At 44.8% G+C, this 13755-nt stretch overlaps 1 protein-coding gene across 3 annotated transcripts in view; it reads right to left on the reverse strand.

Annotated features, from left to right (window-relative positions):
* Window positions 1–10610, reverse strand: part of NAA15 (N-alpha-acetyltransferase 15, NatA auxiliary subunit) — a 66971-nt gene extending 56361 nt beyond the window's left edge. For all 3 annotated transcript variants that reach the window (XM_074993289.1, XM_074993288.1, XM_074993290.1), the window contains exon 1: window positions 10289–10610. In XM_074993289.1, coding sequence (XP_074849390.1) covers window positions 10289–10342 — 54 coding nt within the window. In that variant the 5' untranslated portion in view covers window positions 10343–10610. The remainder of the gene's footprint in view (window positions 1–10288) is intronic.
* Window positions 10611–13755: the final 3145 nt, after the last annotated feature.

Here is a 13755-nt window from a genome sequence, read left to right on the forward strand (position 1 = left end):
TATATCATCTCCAAATGTCCTGGCTCATGTGTTAACAATCTATTTCGCTCTGTGAAAGTAAAACTTCTGTGACTGTGTAATACTGAAATGTGACCAACTGGTGTAAAAGATTTTTTTCTTTTAAATCTATCAATAAAAATGGAAAGGTACATTGACTTCATGAAGTCTATATGGTGTGATACCAAGCATGAAGTTTTGGACATGAAAAACATTCATGAGAATACTCAACACCCTCTAGGACATACAAAAACTGACAAGAAAAAAAGCAGACAAAAAAAATATATGAAGAAAAGTTCAATCATCAGTCCTGGCCATAAATTTACCTGCCTTTTTGATCCACGTTTCAAGAGACAAGACATTTCTGATGATTAATTTGATTTAACTGGAGACATCATAGTGGCTATTGCAAATGTTAAAGAATATCAAGCAAACAATTTTGATGGAGGTAGCAAATTATAAAGCAAGACGCAATCCATTCTTTTGTAAAACAACCCAAAGTGCAATCCCAGCATTTGAATCAAAACAGCTCTCTCTGTCATGACGGAAAGGGTCATGACCATTTTGCAGCCTAGCTACCACAGCAAAAATTCTTTTGATTCTTCTGTGCATTACTACTACAGGCACAGAACATTTAAAAATGACTTCCCTTACTGTTGCTAAGTTTATTTCTGCTGCAAAAAAATTAATAAACTGTTACTACACCCATCCCTCACTATATGAGTGTAATTAGTTCCCACCTTTCTGCTTGTAGGCGAAAACTCATAAGACTCTAAATTCTCGTAAAAATACACGTAAAAGTCTCTGATTGGCAAAGGAGCGGCAGCACATGGCGCTGCTTTTGAAAGGTAAGAGAACCTTGGGTTGTGGGGGTGGGGAAAGAAGAGAGTTTAAAGACTGAGGGCAGTTTGGGGCCAAGAATGAGAGGGAGGGTTAAAAGCTGGCAATGGGTAGGGTCCGTGGGACTGGTGGTGGGGTCAAGGCTGATGCAGGCTGGGTGTGTGGCCAGCGGGGTGGAGGTGGGGGTGTAGGCTGTGGTGAGTTAGGTCTGCGGGGCCAGCAGCGGGGAGGGAGGCGTCAGGCAGATGTGGGCCGGTTGACAGCAGGGCAGGGGGGGAAGCGGTGTCAGGCCACTGCAAGGCCAGTCTGCGGGGCCAGCAGGAGGATTAAGGCTGCAGTGGGCTGGGGCCAGCAGTGGTCAGACTGCCAGGGCCCATCTGTGGGACCAGTGGGGGGGGGGCGGGGGTTTAAGGCTGCTGAGGGCTGCGGTCAGACTGCCCGGGCTGGTCTGTGGGGCCGCTGGGGTGGGGGGGAGATCAGGCTTCCAGGGCTGGTCTGCAGGCAGGCAGGCAGGCAGGCAGGCAGGCGCGTGCGTGCGTTTTAAGGCTGCCCAGGCCAGTCCAGGGAGGGGGGGCGGGCATTAAGCCTGCCTGGGCCAGTTTGCAGGGTCGGGGGGTTTAAGGCTGCAGCGGGTTGGGTCAGGCTGCAGGGGCTGGTCTGCGGGGCCGACAGGGGGGTCAGGCTGCCGGGGCCGACAGGGGGGTCAGGCTGCCAGGGCCAGTGGGGCGGGGAAGCGTGCTAAGGCTACCACAGCTGGTCTGCAGGATGGCACGGGGGTTAAGGCTGCCGCGAGTTGGGTCAGGATGCCACAGGGCTGGTCTGCTGGGTCAGGATGCTGGGGCAGGTCTGCAGGGTTGGCAGGGGGTTAAGGTTGCTGTGGGCTGGGGCAGATGGGAATAAGGGGACTTCGAAGTAGGTCAGGTTGCGGGAGCCAGTGTGGTGGTTAAGGCTGCTGGGACTGGTCTGTGGGGGTCAGGTTGCCACAGGTAGAGCCGCAGGGCAGGAGGAGGGGGTGTCAGATCATGACAGGTTGGAGCACAGGGAGTAGGGTAAAGCTCATAATAGCGGGGGGAGTTCACTCGTCTAGTGAATTAAGGTAAGTATACGGGCCCCTCATTTAAGCGAGTACTCATAAGTAAAGTACTTGTTTAATGAGAGATGAGTCTATTAATTCTGAAAAGTTGGATTTTTAAAATATTTTCTAAGTTAAAATAATGCTGTTGACTTTTATTTTTTCATTTATTGGTAATTAGGCATAAGAGTTTAAGGCTATGCCTACTGGAGACCATGAAGTCTCACTCCTTTTATTACATCAGAACGAAAAAAGCAGTCATGTATCACTTTAAAGACTAACAAAATAATTTATTAGGTGATGAGCTTTTGTGGGACAGACCGACTTCTTCAGATCACAGCCTTACCAGAACAGACTCAATATATAAAGCACAGAGGTCCAAAAATTGTTATCAAGGTTACTTTGGTCTCCGTCAGTAGGATCACAGTAGATACAATTGCATCTGCTCTGATCCTACTGACAGAGACCAAAAACTACAAAATCTCTACCAAACATTCATAAACCTGAATTACCCAACGGGAGAAGTAAAAAAAACACAAATACCCAGAAACCAACTACTCCAAGATAGGCCCAAAAAAGCCAACAACGGAATACCACTTGTCATTACCTACAGCCCAACTCAAACCACTGCAACACAACATTAAAGACCTACAACCTATTCTTAATCAAGATGCCACACTCCAGAAAGCCCTAGGTGACAGGCCTCTTCTCTCCTATAGACAACCTCCCAACCTTATGAGGATTCTCACTAGCTACCACAGGCAATGCCACAACAATACTAATCTGGAACTTTTCCTTGCAACAAGCCCTGTTGCCAACTCTGTGCACATATCTATTCTAGAAATACCATCACTGGACCTAACCATGTTAATCATAGAATAGCGGGCACATTCTCCTGTTCCTCAACTAACATCATATATGCCATCATGTGCCAACAATGCCCACACACTATGTATATAGGACAGCCTGCAAACACTCTTTGACAAAGAATGAATGGACAAAAAACAGACATAAAAAAAAACCTCCAAACACACAAACCTATCAGCCAGCACTTTAATAGAGTGGACCATTTTGTTCATGACCTGAAATTCTGTATTCTACTCAAAAGCCACTTTAACAACCGTCTACAGAGGGAATGCTCAGAACTATAATTTATATTCAAATTTGACACATTAACACGTGGTTTGAACTGGGACGGGAATTACCTGGCCCATAATAAGGACTCTTATGTACTTAGATGTTTTATTTTACTCTTAACTTCCCCACTCCACACCCTACTCCTGCTGCCCCTCTGCTCTTCTGATTTGACAACCTTGGTAACAATTTTTTTAACCTCTGTGCTTTATGTATTGAGTCTGTTCTGGTAAGGCTGTGATCTGAAGAAGTCCCTGCCCCACAAAAGCTCATCAGCTAATAAATTATTTTGCTAGTCTTTAAAGTGCTACATGACTGCTTTTTTGTTTTGATAGAATTCAGACTAACACAGCTATCTCTCTGTCATTACTCTCCTTTTATTACAGTTATTGTTCTAATAAATTAGTGCTTCAGAATGTTTAACCATTCTTCATATTCCACAATATTTGGCCATTGTTTGCAACTGACCGATTATTTGGATCAAATTCCCACATGTATTCTGGCTGTGACAACAAGATCATTTCTATTACTCTATCCTTCTTACAGCCTGCAATTTAAGTTCCTTCTCTCTATTTAATGTGTCTACTACCTGCATCTGCTGCTCAGAGCTTCTCAAATAAAGGTCCACAGAATAAATCTTCACTTGCCTCTAATCAATTTCACTGGGTACCCACAAAGTTACAAACAGCCACAATGAAAACTGACAAGTCCTGTCAGTGATCACGCTGCTGCAACTCAACTCTGAGTACCAGCATTAGCAATTAAGTCATCTGTGTACAGACATAAGACAACAATGTGTAAGTTTCCACTTGCTATATATCTGGAGAGTTTATCTTCAGATCCATTAGGCATAGGAAATCTGTATTTTTAAAACTGAAATAAGAATCTGCAAAGGCTAATTCCACTAATTCTTGCCCTTTCCCTTCACCAGAGACAAATGGGACTTTTCCAACCTTAATTTATCCATCCAACATGTGTTTATTTTCTCTCAAAAAAGTTTTAATTTCAATGGCTATGTATGTTTTCCACTAAAGCATCAGGACATGAATCAAGTAAGGGACAAATATCTGTGAATTACAGCTCCAAATATGTGGGATGATCTGCTAAAACGACAATGCATTTCATAAGCTATGTTTAGACTGTGGGTGCTGTTTCAGGATACAAAGTATTATTCTGGGTGTGCTATTCTGATTCCAATACCCCCATCATGACAGGATTAACAGAACTCTTGAAATAGCCCCTTATTCTGAACTTCAGTGTCATTCGGATGGCACCGAAGTTCAGAATAAGGTATTTTGAATAATTTATATGATTTGCATAGCGCAAATTGCGTAAATTATTTTGAAAAAATTACACAGTCCAAACATAGTCATACGCATTTGCTTTAAAAAAACCAAGAGCTGCAGGTCATCTGCCACAAAGCACCAGAAATATTCATGTTGTGTATACATTCAATCCCTTGAACAGGGCATTGAATAGCTAACCCCACTTTAATTCAGTTTATTGCCTAGAAATTTCAGTCATGGAATTTCTTTTGTGGGGGCTGCAGAAGGAATTTGTACAATCATTTAAACTATTCTTCCATTCATTGCTGGTGAAATCCAATGAGGAACACATGCTGATCAACTCCTCGATCATATAAATTGCTCAAAAAGTGATCTTTTAACATTAACTATCTTAGCAATTGTTGCCTTATTTTTAGTCTCTCCTTGAGAAAGTTATTTAAGAAGTGGCAGCAATCCAAATACAACAACGGCTGCCTTCTATCCAAAATTCTACATCTTTTTCAATCAGGCTTCCGGATTGAGTCTGGCATAAAGATCACACTGGGTAGCACTTTTGGATGCGCTGGCCCAGGATAGATAGTGCAGATCCACACAACTAAATCTGATGCCATTTTTCAATATCATGGCTCACAAGATTCTGAGAGCTTAAAAGCAGACTCTCATAGAAGTCGTTGGAAGTACGTTAGGTCTGAGAACTGAATCAGTGCAAGGAGCACTCATCTTCCACAAAGATCTAAATCTGTCAAGTTGAGAAAAATTCAGTCTTGCGCTACTGTTACAATTGGTAACCCAAAATAGACCAATGCTGTTATCTAATCTGATGTTATCTAAACTGAGGATGTCCAGAAAGCAAAACCAGGAGAGCCTCCCGACACTAACGCACATGGAAGAAACTGAAACAAATTGCTAGGTCAGGTTCAACCGGAGCAAAACAGAAGGTAGTACTTGTTGACAGAGGAGACTGTACAAAAGCATTTGAGTCTGCATCCACCTCCTTTAGTGAAACTATCTGCGTTCTGCTAACTTCCTACCTGCTTCTTGATTCTTAGATTCCTGTCTCCTTGTCAGCCAGAGCTGTAAATACTTCCCCTATTCCTATCAGGTAAGGAGCTCAGGTAGAAGTTTCTTGAATCATAAACAAGGGTCTTTCTTCACACTTCAGAAAAGAGAGAATCAAATGATGAAAAATACTATGAACCTTTGATCAGGGAATTTTGTGTATACAATCCATGATACGGTTGACACTAGACAGCTATTTCAATTGGTAAACATACTTATTAAAATTACCTAAACACTATAGCACCTAAGAGTATCAAACATTACGTAATTTTAACATTCCCGTAAGACAGGGAAATACTATTCTCATTTTCACAGAAGCACCAAGAGACTCCACCCAAGGTCACAAAGGTGACTGTGCAGACCCAGGAACTGGACACAGGTATAACTCCTAGACCAGGGGTGGCAACCTGCAGCTCTGGAGCTGCACATGGCTCTTCACGGAGCCATCTGCAGCTCCAAGGGTTGTCACCGAATCCTCTTGCGGCTCCAGAGGCAGCCACCTCTTACATAAATACATAAATTCAGTTGCCAGCCATTAAACCAACTGAATTTGTTTTTTTTTTTTATTTAATCGGTGGCAGCCCCTGGAGCCGCTGACCAGTCAGCTGCAGCAGGGAGCACCCAAAGAGAAAGCCATCAGGGCAGGGAGCCACCCACGCTGCAGATGGGGGAAGCACTAAGGCTGCAGGAGAGCTGGGTGGAGGGACAGCCAAGCCTGTCTCTGCTGCAGCCGCATAACTATGCTGAGACGGAGGCGGCAGGGCGAGAGGGGGAGGTGGTGGTGGCCATGGAGGAGCAGCATCATCTGAAGCAGGTTAATCCTGGGGATGGGCAGGGAGGTTGGGGCTGCGAGGGGTTAAACCTGGGGATGGGGGGGCAGATTTGCAGGGTGGGGGGGTAAAACTTGGGGATAGGGAGCAGGTTTGGGGACTGCAGTGGGTAAATCCTGGAGATGGGGGTAACCAACTTTCTAACTGGTATGAATCATGTGTTCACTGTTCTCAAAATAGGGCGAAAAGAGTATAGTTTGATGTTATTTATTAAGGATCATCATACTCACAAGCATTGCGGCTCTTCTCACTATTTCAGTTGCAGACCCTGTCCTAGCCCATGAAAGCTAATTCAACAGCTTAAGTATTACAGTGAATATTTGCCAAAAAACCTGTAAAATTCACCAGGTATTTACAAACTACAGCTCAAGCAGTCCTACATGCCTTGATTTTGTTTTACCTTTTGCCTTTTTCTTCACTCTACTTTCTCCTTTCCTTCTAAGAAAACTGCAATTCTCCATAACATTACAACTCACAAGCTACCACCAAAGGCCTACATTTTGTTTTATTCCTCCCACAACATTCTGGCTGGTGAAATGGGTGTTCATTACTCTTTCCTCATCTGAACCCCAATCTGAGTCTTCCTTCACAGTCAATAGCTCCAGTCTCCGACTCTGTCCAAGTGCATTTGAATGAAACCAACCCAATTCACATCACTTTCACCACGGTGCACAGGAGTCAAAGTGAAACAATGAAAAAGTAACAACTCAGGACACCCACTTTCCTTCTTCTGAACTTTGTGGAAACCCTGAGAAGCAGCAAAAGTACTGGAGCAGTCTGTTCACAGATTTAAGACAGCAGTGAATTAGTTTAACCTTGGTATGTATTTGCATATCCTTATATCTCTAAGAGCTTGGAAAAAAAATGACCTTAAGTTCAGCAGAAAGCGGTGACTTCCTTAGTTCATAACTGGGTAAGTGGATTTTTCAAGCTTGTTTGTATTGTAGTAATGCCAAAACATTAAATGTGTTAAAGACAGAGCACATTCCCAGTAAAACTACCATACACCTATGAGCAGATTAGGAAGATCTTTGTCTATGTAGTGCTTTTACCTAACAGCAAAATGACACACACAGATAAGTGGAAGAACTGGTTTGCAAACAGATTCTACATACAGATTTCTGTTATAGATTTTTGATCTTGACAGCTTTACAAAAATTGACAACTGCTCCAAACCTCTAGTGAGTAAAAGAAAATATTTTCCCAATAGATGGATCAGAACCATTCTTGTTCCTGTTAAAGTTTTGAACAAAGAGTAAATCTTCCTAACACTATGAATAAATGAGACATTCCCCCAAACTATACAGAATTCGTTTATGTCAAAAATGTCTGACTGTTTTAATCACAGCTTACAAAAATCAAATGGTGGTTTACCTGCTTAACTGTTGCACTTATATCAACCTAAAGAACTGCAGTTTGGATGGTTGTATATTCTAAAATACTGTCAACTGAAGGGCAATATACATCTTTTGGGTATCCTGTAGGCTAGATCACATCACTGTCTACTGAAAAAGTCTTGATGCTCTAAGTCACCTTTATATATTATATATATATATATATATATATATATATATATATATATATACACACACACACACACACACACACACACACACACACACAAATAAAATTACACATCTGAAACAAGGGCTACGTCTACACTAGGGGACACTTCAAAACAGCCATGCTGATAGCCAAATTAGAGAATACTAATGAGGCACTGAAATGAATATTCAGTGCCTCAGTAGCATGCTGCCAGCCATGGCACTTTGAAAGTGCTGCATTTTTCTCACGTGCGTCTTGTTTACACAGGGGTCCTTTTCAAAAGGACCCTGCAAACATCGAAATCCCCTTATTCCTATCAGCTGCGATGTCAAAGTTTGCAGGGCCCTTTCGAAAAGGACCCCTGTGTAGACAAGCCACACGTGAGCAAAATGCAGCACTTTCGAATATTCATTTCAGTGCCTCATTAGTATTCTCTGGTTTGGTCATTAGCAAGGCCATTTCGAAGTTTTCCTCTAGTGTAGACGTAGCCAAGGTGACATATTCCACATGTTCACTGGTCAAGTTTTCAATAAAAATACTGAAAACTCATTTTTCACGCTACCTATTTCATTTTGCAATACATTTCAAAAATCACAGAGGTCTACACAGGTAAATCGCAGTCATGGTCTCAAATAAAATGAAACGAAAGGCGGCGGAAAAAGTGAAGAGCATTACAAAATAAAAATAAAATTGTATATCACAACAGAACTGAAGTAATTTACATTACTCAGATTCCTTCCACAACTTGATGATGATAAAATTTGCCATTAAAGCACACACACAAAAGTGCAGCACCAAACAGAATGAAAACAAACCCTTGCATATATTTGGCAAAATCTGTTTGGTTCAATTCAGAAAGCTTATTTCTAAGGCTGAGGTCTTTTCCAGACCAAATTCCCAGGTTAGCCTGACCTTTTTTCAAATCTGGAACAACCTGTATTGCTCCTTAATGCCAGCTTCACTAAACTCCAGCTATGACAGAACATACCAAGCCACACGTTTTGAAGTGGAATGGCTGGACAACTTTGACATCTGAGGAACTTTCCAAAGAAAGTTTGAAGAAACTAAATGACAAGGATTTAGAATGAATGTGTGTCCACACTTGGGCGCTGACTTCTGTTTTCTGCATTATGTTTCACAACAATATATACCTTTGTACTGTTAATTATTATGCAATTATCTACAGTTCTGCAGATTTCAAACAGTGTTTTTTAAACTAAACACTCAATAATAAAATGCATATTAGAGATATTAAAAGGAAGAGTTTTCAGAAAATTTTAAGAATGTTTTGAACATATGAAAACCTTAAGATGCCTATATTAAAAGGGATATTTCTCATTAGTTCAGAATATTGACAAGATAGAACTAAAATGAGTAAGATGCACCATTCTAATGTGTTTCTTTGCATAAATCCATTGAAGTCATGTGGGGTACAGATTACTATCTCTATAGTCTGAGACATTTCAAATTAATCACAGTATTTGGATTAACATTCCTGATCTCTGGGAGGACACAATAATTTAGGAATCTTTAAAAACCATACAGATATTTTAGAATTGAAACTAACATGCAATATTTCACAAAAAGTCTTGTGACAGATCATCACGCGATACTTCAAGATTAAATAGACAAGATAGAATCGTTTTATCATGAAAATCTTAACAATTATTCATGAACTGATCCATCTTCATACAATACTCCATTCACCCAAAGTGCCTTATAATCAAATTTCATACTACACTAAACCAAAGATGAGGTGCTTTTAAGTGCTTTGCCCAGCAATTATACATTCCTGTCATGCACACTTTAAATTGAAAGCATAATGTCTTGGTTTGCACTTTTCGTAATTATTTGCAGGAGCAATTTGTTTCATTGACGTATACTGTAATCAGAATCCAGGGAACGCTAACTGTCAAAATGTTTTAGATTGACAAGCTTTAACTAGTTAGTCTAGGAAGTCATTCTAAGACTTCCTGCATTTTACATTTTCACCTCCCATACACAAATTCCCCATTAATTGGCAAGAGCTGTAATCCCCTAAATCTGATTTTTTGCTTACAAACCACCGGAACCACAAACCCTTCAGCGAGCGCAGCAACAGAACTGGTGAATTCGGGATCCTTTAGGAGCTGACGATCTCACAGTACCTCGCATCAGAACCTCTCCACACATTTCTAAGTAGTCACTAACATGCCAAAAGCGGGGTGCACAAAACGTAAGGCGCAGGATTCCCCCATAAAAATCGCCTGGTTCGTGTGTGATCCCAGCTCTCCTTGCCGAAACCCAGCGCCTTTCGCTTTTGCTTGCCCGGGGCAGCACGGGAGGAAGCGGCTCAGACTGGGGCTAAGATCGGAGAAGAGGTTGGAAACCCCACCGCGCCTGCACTTTCGCCAGTCTCCCCAAGTGTTCTGCTCAGCCGCTCCCCGAACCCCTCACTCCGGGGCCCAGGCACGGCTGGAGGAGCTGCCTAGGTCCCGTCCCACCGCCTCCCCGGCGGCGGGGGGGGCCCTGCCCAGCCCACTCACCAGGATGCGCTTGAAGAGCGCGTTCTCCTTGGGCGGGAGGCTCACGGACGGCATCGCTCCGGCGGCGGCGGCTGCTGCTGCTGCTGCTGCCTCGGCCGGCTCCGCTTGGGGACTCCGGCGGGGCGGGAGGGCTCCAGCCGCTGCTCGGTCGTCGTCACCGCCTCCTCCCGGGTCTCCCTGCCGAGCAGCCCCCGCCGCCTTCTACTCTGCTCCGTCCGTCCCCGCCTTGGCCCCTCCAGCCCGCCGTAGGCGCGCCGGCTTCCCCCTCGCCCCGCACCGAGTCCCGGGCCACGGTTCACGTGGTAACTGAAGAGGCCGGAGAGAGGCGCCGCCAAAATGGCCGCCACCGCTGAGGGCTTCCCCAGCCGGGTCACGTTGCTCAACGCGCGTGCGCCGCGACCCCATTGCCCAGACGGAGAAGGAGCCGCTGCCGAGCATGCCGGGAAGACGGGCTGCTCCCTAGCCCCGCCCGCGTGACTCAGAGTCTGTCGCAGGCGGGGACGCGGCCGCTGTTGTCGTGACTCGCTTCCAGCCCCCGCAGTAGCAAGAGCCGCGGGCGGCAGGAGGCTATTGCGCTTCCCCTTGCGGCCCGCAGCCGCGCCCGGCCCTTCCTCGTCGCTCCCCGGCTCGCACTGGCCGGTGGGACTCCCCTCGCCGGGCGGGCATGACCGGCCCCTCGAGCGGGCTGTGGACGCGTCTCCCGGCCTAGGCCCGACCGGGCTCGGGTTTGGGGCGAGCTATGGCGGTGGTAGCTGCTGGTCCGTTGGCTCTGAGGCGTCTGCCTGGCGGGGCTAAAGCCGCGGGAAGGGGCAGGTTAGGGCGTTGGCTCATGCTGACGTTGTGGCTTTAAGCCCTGCGCAGCTGCCATTCACTCTCCAGGAACATACCTACCGCCTTTTTACCGAGATACCTTGTGTGGGTATGTGGTGCAGTGCCAGCTCCCTTTCCGCAGCTCTGACACCCCACCTCCCACTGCAGCATCACCCTGGTATCCCTCAGTCTGGCAGAACCAGTCTTAGGCACAGAAAAGCAAGTGCCTGCTGGTATGGGGGACCCACCCTCAGAGGACTGTGTCAGCAAAACAGCTGGGAACCCAGCCAACGGCTTGCACCACTGTTGGCTCTCCTCAGTTTAACTTCTGGCACTTGGAACACCACAAAACATGATGCGTGCTGCACACTTGGGTGTCTAATTTATGTGCAATGTTAGAGGTTTGTACAAAACAAGTACAAATTAGGATGAGCACCTTGGGTTTTTTTTTTGTAGCTTCAGGATTTGAACCTAATTCTTTAATGGAAATTTTACATCCCAACCTATTGTTCCACAAGCCTTCAGCAGATGATATTGTGCAAGTTTTTTTACCCTAAATAATGAAAAACCCTAAACTGCTTTTAATATGCAAAGTAGTAATGGGATGGCAGTTAAAGTACTTTTGTCACAGAGAAACTTGCTAAGAAGCCGGAACAGAATAGGAAGAAATTGGCTGGTTTCAACTTCTGATCTACGGCCCACTGAAATCAATGGGAGTTTTTCCTTTTACTTCAGTGGGCTTTGGATGAGGCCCTATGAGGTGTTGTTTAATATATTAATTAGTTGAGAAAAGTAATGAACATGGAGAAACAGTATTTGCATATAAGAACACTAAAGAATGCTCTGGGAAACTTCAGAAGGACCTAATTAAACTGAGATCCCAGTCTTGTAAAGATTTATGCACATGCTTAATTATTGTCATGCTGTCTGGAGTAGCTCATGACCATGAATGCCAACCTCAGAGCAGACCATCCAAAAACAGAGTGGAAAGCCCCAACTGGTTGTATGTTCTATAATTAGATTTCACCAAGCTAGTAACAAATGTAAACACCCGAACAGTCAACAGAGTCATAGTCCCCTTGGACAGTTGGATTTATCTTGCCACCTAGGCAATATGGACTATGTGGCAGATTGTCACTTTACACCAGAAATCACAATAATATTCAGTAACAGAGTGGTAGTCGTGTTAGTCTGCAGTCCAACAAAACAAAACAGCAAAAATTTAGCACTTTAAAAACTAACAAAAGTTACCCCCAGTCCCAAAGGGCCAGTTGCTTGTACCTGGTCTATTTGGTCTAAGACCTGCACCGAAGACAACACTTCTAGCCAGTCCCATAATTAACTAAACGTTTATTTATTTACAAATTTAAAACAAGAAACATGCATGCTTGAGTTAGAATATTAGATTTAAAAAGTTAATATAAGCTTCAATAATAAGCAGTTCTATATGACCTTTAGAGCTGAACCATGCCAAGGTGATCTCTTGCTTATGTTTAGGACTCTTTTACCCCTCAGCATATTATAGGTATTGCAGTTAGATGCCTACAGCTAGCCTATGTCCACTGACTCAGTCCCAAGGGACTTGGGCTAAGGAGCTGTTTGATTATAGTGTAAATGTTTGAGACCGAGTTGCAACCGGGGTTGTGGGACGTCCCATTTTTTAAGAGTCATAGAGTGAGGGGGAGTCTTTTTTTTTTCTGTTTGGGCCACTGATACACAGAAAACAATCAGTTGTGGGCCATACACAGCCCCACGTGAGGGCACGGAGGCTTGGAGCTTCCCCTAGGCTCTGGGGTTCAGCATGCAGGATAGCACCCTGGAGTGTGGGAGTGGGCTCAGGGCTCAGGCAGGAGGTTTGCATGTGGCGTCTGGGAGCGGTTGGGGTGTGGAAGAGGGTTGCAGCCTGGGTTAGGGGTTAGAAGTGCAGATGGGGGTGCAGGCTTTGGTAGCAAGTTGGGGTGTGGGGAAGATGCTCAAGGCTGGGGTTGGAGTATAGGGATGCAAGCTCTAGCAAGGTGCCACTTCCCTCAGGTGGTTCCCAGTTGGCAGCACAGTGGGGCTAAAGCAAGCTCCTCCCCCTCTTCCCTTTTCCTTCTCCCCCTCCCCCCACCTGCTCAACACTGCTCTTGAAAGCTGCCTTGATGTGACCAGACAGTTATGCCCAGTTAGTGTACTTTACTTGTCAATGAAAGCTGTGGGGGCAGCTATATGTGGACTTTGAGCTTCCCAGCCAACCCGCCTGGCACCATAGTTTCTCCTTGCACCAGGGTGAGCCAGTGCTCACAGCTCCAGCCATGGCACAGAGACTTGCCATGGAATTAATTAAATTAAGCAGAGGGTATAATCTGTCCCAGGGACCAGAGGTTCCCCACTACTGTTTTAGAGCTTGAGCTGCAGCCTGAGCTCAAATGTCCCACAGGCCTTGGACGAAGGAGCTGTTTGAGTCAATACGCAAAGGCCAGCCACAGGTTTTTAACTGGAGACTAGATGTCCCCTCAGAGTCTAGACATCATAAAGAGCACAAGTTTCTCCTTGTTAGGGATTTTTATCCTCCCTTTCAACCTTGCTTGCTGATGCTGTTTGGAATAACACACGGTCTCAAAAGTCTCCTCCCTGTGCCCCTGGCCCTGCAGCTTGTGAGCAAGACAGACAATACC

Source organism: Carettochelys insculpta, chromosome 4, assembly GCF_033958435.1.
Source record: "Carettochelys insculpta isolate YL-2023 chromosome 4, ASM3395843v1, whole genome shotgun sequence".
Lineage (NCBI taxonomy): Eukaryota > Metazoa > Chordata > Testudines > Carettochelyidae > Carettochelys > Carettochelys insculpta.